The sequence below is a fragment of the Leptopilina heterotoma genome, unplaced genomic scaffold, assembly GCF_015476425.1.
Source record: "Leptopilina heterotoma isolate Lh14 unplaced genomic scaffold, ASM1547642v1 Lhet_717, whole genome shotgun sequence".
Lineage (NCBI taxonomy): Eukaryota > Metazoa > Arthropoda > Insecta > Hymenoptera > Figitidae > Leptopilina > Leptopilina heterotoma.
Window position 1 is genome coordinate 136,137 of NW_025111168.1, and position 5,336 is coordinate 141,472.

At 40.2% G+C, this 5,336-nt stretch overlaps 1 protein-coding gene across 1 annotated transcript; it reads right to left on the reverse strand.

The window, feature by feature from the left end:
- Nucleotides 1-4,236: 4,236 nt before the first annotated feature.
- LOC122510649 (uncharacterized protein K02A2.6-like) lies at nt 4,237-5,118 on the reverse strand. Its single transcript, XM_043625426.1, has one exon. It carries the CDS (start codon nt 5,116-5,118, stop codon nt 4,237-4,239), a length of 882 nt encoding a protein of 293 aa, XP_043481361.1.
- Between the last annotated feature and the right edge of the window lie 218 nt (nt 5,119-5,336).

Consider the following 5,336-nt stretch of genomic DNA (forward strand, 5'->3'; position numbering starts at 1 on the left):
AAAAATAATTATAATAATCTCCGTTGCTGGTTGTCCACTGCCGAACATCATTGATGTCTTAGATGTGCTGGGAGAAGCGGGTCCACTGCCAAACATTATTGATTTCTTTGATGTGCTGAGAGAAGTGGTCCCGCTGCCAGACACGACTGGCATCATGGATATGTTCGGTAGACCTTGCCGTGGTGGCGGGGCTTTTCACTAAAGGGCAACCAAACAGCAAGAAAGAATGGATTCACAAAATTCAAAGAAAGTACCCCATGTGAGCAGGCCGGAAACGGGAAATCTCACCATCGGTCCCAAGACTGATGTTCAAGTGCGCGCGGATTGTGGGGGCGCACAATTTCTTGCAGTGCCACGGGTGATCGTGGAAAGATTAGATTCACAGAACATCGTGGAAAAAGAAAGAATAAGAAAGGGAAGCGCGTCGAACCTTCTGAGTGTGTCAAGCTGCAGTAGCGGAAAGACCGTACATAGCGCTATCCACTCAGAAGTAGACGACGAGGCGATAGAAGAGACTCGTGAGATATGCTCGCGGCTCAGAAAGTAGGAGGCGACTTGCCTCGACAAAATGGAGTTGGAGGTCGCAAAGATAATAAAATCTTGTGACATTTAGAAGAACGTCAACAGTACGGTAAAAGATGGACTCAGAGCCATCGAAGTCCTGTTGAAAGAGGCAAAAGTAAAGCATGTCGCAGCCGATGAGTCGGACTTCGATTTAGCATGCGTTCTCAGCGGTGCGGAGTGTAACCGCAAGGACCGTAAGGAAAAGAGAGAGCGTTCCTATAAGCGTAATCTCAAAAGCCTCCTAAGAGATGCTCAAAAACGGAAGCGAGAGGGTGACATTCCAGGGGAGACTCGAACCCAAACCGATAAGGGGAAAAAGGAGGAAGCTCCTCCAATGAAAACGGAAGTACCAGATCCAAAGATTCTTCAAATGGAAAGAATGGGGTCAAAAAGATCCGCAGTTCTAATCTAAGTCGGTCAAGGATTAACGTATGCTGACGTTCTAAGTAAACTTCGCCAAGAGGTCAACCCGGACGACTGCCATACGAGAATAGTAGCAGCAAAAGCTACAAAGAAGGGAGACCTTCTGATTAAGATCAGAGGAGGCTCCGACAAGGGTACTTTCACCGCTTAGGTCACCAAAGCGGTTGGAAGCATGGGTAAGGTGCAGTCGTTGGATTGAAGAGTTACACTCGAGATCCGTGATTTGGATTGCCTTACCCAAGAAGCCGAGGTGCAACAAGTGTTGTCGGAAGCGATAGGAAAGCCAGGATGCATGAAAGTGACGGTCTTAGGACCCAACCGCCGAGGGATGAAGCTCGCGGTTGTAGTCACCAACCCGGAAGAGGCGAACAGGCATAAAAATTGGTTTCATGTGTTGCCCAATTAAAAAAAGAGTAATGATTGTCCGGTGTCATCGATGCTTGGGATATGGTCATATTGGAGCGAAATGCCAGAAGGTGGACAGATCGGCTGCGTGCTTTAAGTGCGGTGAAGCCGGTCACAGGTTCTCCAACTGTAAGAAGAGCCCAAGTTGCTTTTTATGCAAGGAAAAGTTTGGCAATAAAGTGTCAACCACCCATATTGCAGGCAGCGGAGGATGCAGAGTCTTCAGGACAGCCCTTGAGGAGGCGAAGAAGACTCTCGCAAGAACTAAAAGCAAATAAGGAGTATTAAAAGGAGCTAATAATTTATTTTATTTATTTAAATTATTTATTTCTTTTCTTGTGGTTATTTACTGTCTTTTTACATTTTTATTCTTCTAACTTTTATATATTTGTTTAGTTATTCTTTTATTTGATTTATTTGTGTTTTTATTTAACTTGTCCTTTTACAATTTTACCTTTTGACCTTAATACATTATGACGGTTCTTTTAATAATAAATTCAGAAAATATACAAAATCCCAAATATTTTATTAATTCCCTTAGTCGTCAAAAATCAAATTTAACACCGAACATGGCATGTCAGACGCCAGTTAGTTTTATTTGTCGAAAAACTAACAAAAACAATAATACAGAGAATCAGTAATTAATAATAATAATTTGTCAATACTTCTCACTAGTCAAAATTAACAATCTCAAAGGAGATTCCGTTGGGAAAATTAGAAAAGGGAAAATCTAATTTCAGAGACACGACCTTTTTAGTAAAACTCTACTTACTTGTCTTATTGTTGATTTATTAATCCTTTCGTCTTTATAGGACTATTAAAAATTAATAATATGTCACACAAACTTTTCAACTCTTATTTATTCAACCTCACTTATTTTCTTTCTCTTTACATAAATTCAATATAAATCTCTTAACAAATCTCCTCACTTGTCACTACTACGACAACCAAAATTCAACTCTCTTCTTTTTTGTCGTCTGCTACATTTCAATTCGCGCGAGCGAATCGTAAAGGGGAGTTTTCATCTCCCATAAACTCGAAGTCGAAGTTACACGTAAAAATTATAAATTCAAAATAACAAGAAAATGTATTTGACGGAGTTACTACGTCACAAAACTCCCCACTAAGACTTGAACTAACTCTTTGGTTTAAGTCTTACACACACAAAAAAAAATATAATACTACTATAATTCACTCGTCATTTATCCGACGTAAAAATACAAAATAAAATAATATCTCAATAATTCTCAAAATGTTCAAATAAAAAAAAAACTTAATTTTAATTAATAAAAAAAATATCAAGGTCTTGATTAAACTTATTGTCTTTAACAAAACATCTCACTTATTTCTTGTGTACTCTTTCCTCCAGTTCCATTTGTCGTTCCTTGATTAACTGTTGAATCGCTAAGTTAATCGTTTCGCTGGGCAAACCTCTCATTGCTATAGTCACTTCTTGGATCGCTTTTACTAAAGGTATCGCTTGTTCCCTAGTCGACTCATATGGAGGTGGCAGGTCATCATTGTCACTACAAGATGATTTAGAAATTTTGACATCTTCCCTGGTCAATTCAAGATCGTCTGATCTTTTCCGATCCTCAGCAGCTTCCTCCTCCTTTGATTTCTTTCCAGAAGTAAATAAAATCGGGCGTCTAGTCATTGGTGGCGAAGGTGTCTTCGGAATGTTCCACGCCTTTCCATGGGAATCATGACCATCCTTATCCACACTGGAATTTATTTCTGCTTTCCACATGGTAGGTAATAGAGGGTTTCCTTGTCGTCGAAACGTTGTTGGACGTCTTTCCACTTCTTCTTCTTCCTTGTCTCCTTTCGGTGAGAGTTTCTCCTTATTCGAATTTCCCTGGGCTTGTGCTAACAGGAACTTCCGATATCCTTTAGCACAGCGGGGACATGTGGCTACTGTTTGGTATTTCCTTCCACAGTTTTCGCAATGTGCTTCTGTGACAGGTTTTGGACATTTGGAACGGTTATGCCCCTTTCTCCAACAGTTGTTGCATACTCGAGGAGGTGGATCAATAGTAGGGTCAGTCGGAATTGATTCCAAGTCGTTAAACAGGGTCCCGGTCGTTTTCCTTGGTAGAGCCTCGTATTGTCCTTGAGGAAAAGTCTTTTCTCCAACTCCTCTCACTCGTGTCGTCAACATGTCCATCCCAGGTCTATTTGGAGGACCAGGTGGTGTAATTGGTCTAGGGTGTTCAATTTCGTCATCGTCAGTTGGATGTACTATGTCTTCCTTTCTAAGTACTGGATTCCGTAACTTAATTTCCTCGGATTGTTTCTCTTTCAATTTTTCCACTGCAATCGAAGATTTAGGATCTTGAAATTTGATGAATCTGTCAAGTTCATCAACTGCAAGTCGACTTCCGAATTCTTCCCAACTTTCACCCTCTTGTCGTTTTAAAACGGTGTCCTCCATAGTCGCTTTCGGTAATTGGGTTGGGTCAACAATTTCTAGTCCACTGATTTCCGCTTCGTCCAATTTCCTTGAGTTGTCGTGAGGCCGACGAGATATAGCACCTAATGACCTTATATTCCCCGAGTCATGTACTGTGAAGTCTAACAAAGATGGTGGCGATGAATAACCCTCCGGCATTTTAAATTCCTCAGTAGGTCGATGTTTAGATGAAGAACTTCTTCTCATTAAACCTCGTCGTGACATCATTGCTTGATTGGAATATGGCCGAAATTGAAAATTTACTTGTCTCCTCCTCTTCCCTTTGTCTATAGATCTAACCTTCTCTGCCAGGATTACGTCACAACTCCACCCAAGTCAAAAATAGTCAGAGCCTAAAAATAATTAAATAATTAATAAAAATTGCAATTAATTTAATTAGGTGAGTATTTCTTTAGGTCTGTAACATGGATTTTAGGATTTCTGCGAATATCTTGAGTACGTAATATAAAAACTGAAGGAGATAATTGCTTAATAATTTCAAATGGGCCTTCAAATTTCGGAGCTAATTTTGTTGCAAATTTTTGGGCCCCACTCGATAATTTATGAGATTTTCTAAGTACTAAATCACCAACCTTAAAGTTAACTTCATGTCGATTTTTATTATAATACTCAGTCTGTCTATTTTTCTCCTTATCAATAAATTTTGTCACCAAGTCGCGTAAGGCGTCAAGTCTTTTAACCCTGTCAATCCATATCTCGGGAGAGATTCTGTGAACCCTATCCTTCTTCTCGATTTCTCTCCGCAAACTTTTTACTGGTCGGGGGTGTCGACCAAAATTTAAAAATGCAGGAGATGTCTTTGTCGCAGCTTGTGTGGCAGTGTTGACTGCATGTCGAAATTCGTGAATATGCAGATCCCAGTCTCGATGATCATTTCCAATAAATGTAGATATCATAGTCTTCAAGGTCCGATTGCTTCTCTCTATCGGATTAGCTTGAGGGTGATATGGTGGTGTTGTAATATGCTTCACCCCATATTCGTCAAGTGTGTCTTTAAGAGTCTTGTTGTCGTATTCTTTCCCATTGTCAGTCAAAAGAAAGTCTGGAGTTTCCCATCTGAAGAGGATTAATTCTTCGAAGGCCTTAGTCACTGATTTCCCATCTGCAGATCTTAATGGCTTCAGTTCGATCCATCTCGAAAATAAGTCTTGAAAAACAACAAGATATTTGCATTTACTTTTACTTGGTGGAAATTCCATCGTGTCAGCTGCAACTACTGCCCATGGTCTCTCTACTATTCTCTGTCCCATCATTCCTACAGGTCCAGCTTGAGATACTTTATGTAATTGACATTTTACACAATGAGTACAAACTTGTGTACGTCATTCCAGATTCCTGGCCAATAGTATTCCCTTGCAACCCTGTCATAAGTCTTCTCCACTCCTAAGTGTCCCATAGATGGAATAGAATGAGCATCGTCTAACACCCTTAGTCTATGTTCATCTGGCACAACCAGTTTCCATCCGTCTTC

Coding starts and splice junctions, on each gene's coding strand:
- LOC122510649 (XM_043625426.1), bottom strand. CDS start 5,118: ATGATGGGACAGAGAATAGTAGAGAGACCATGGGCAGTAGTTGCAGCT.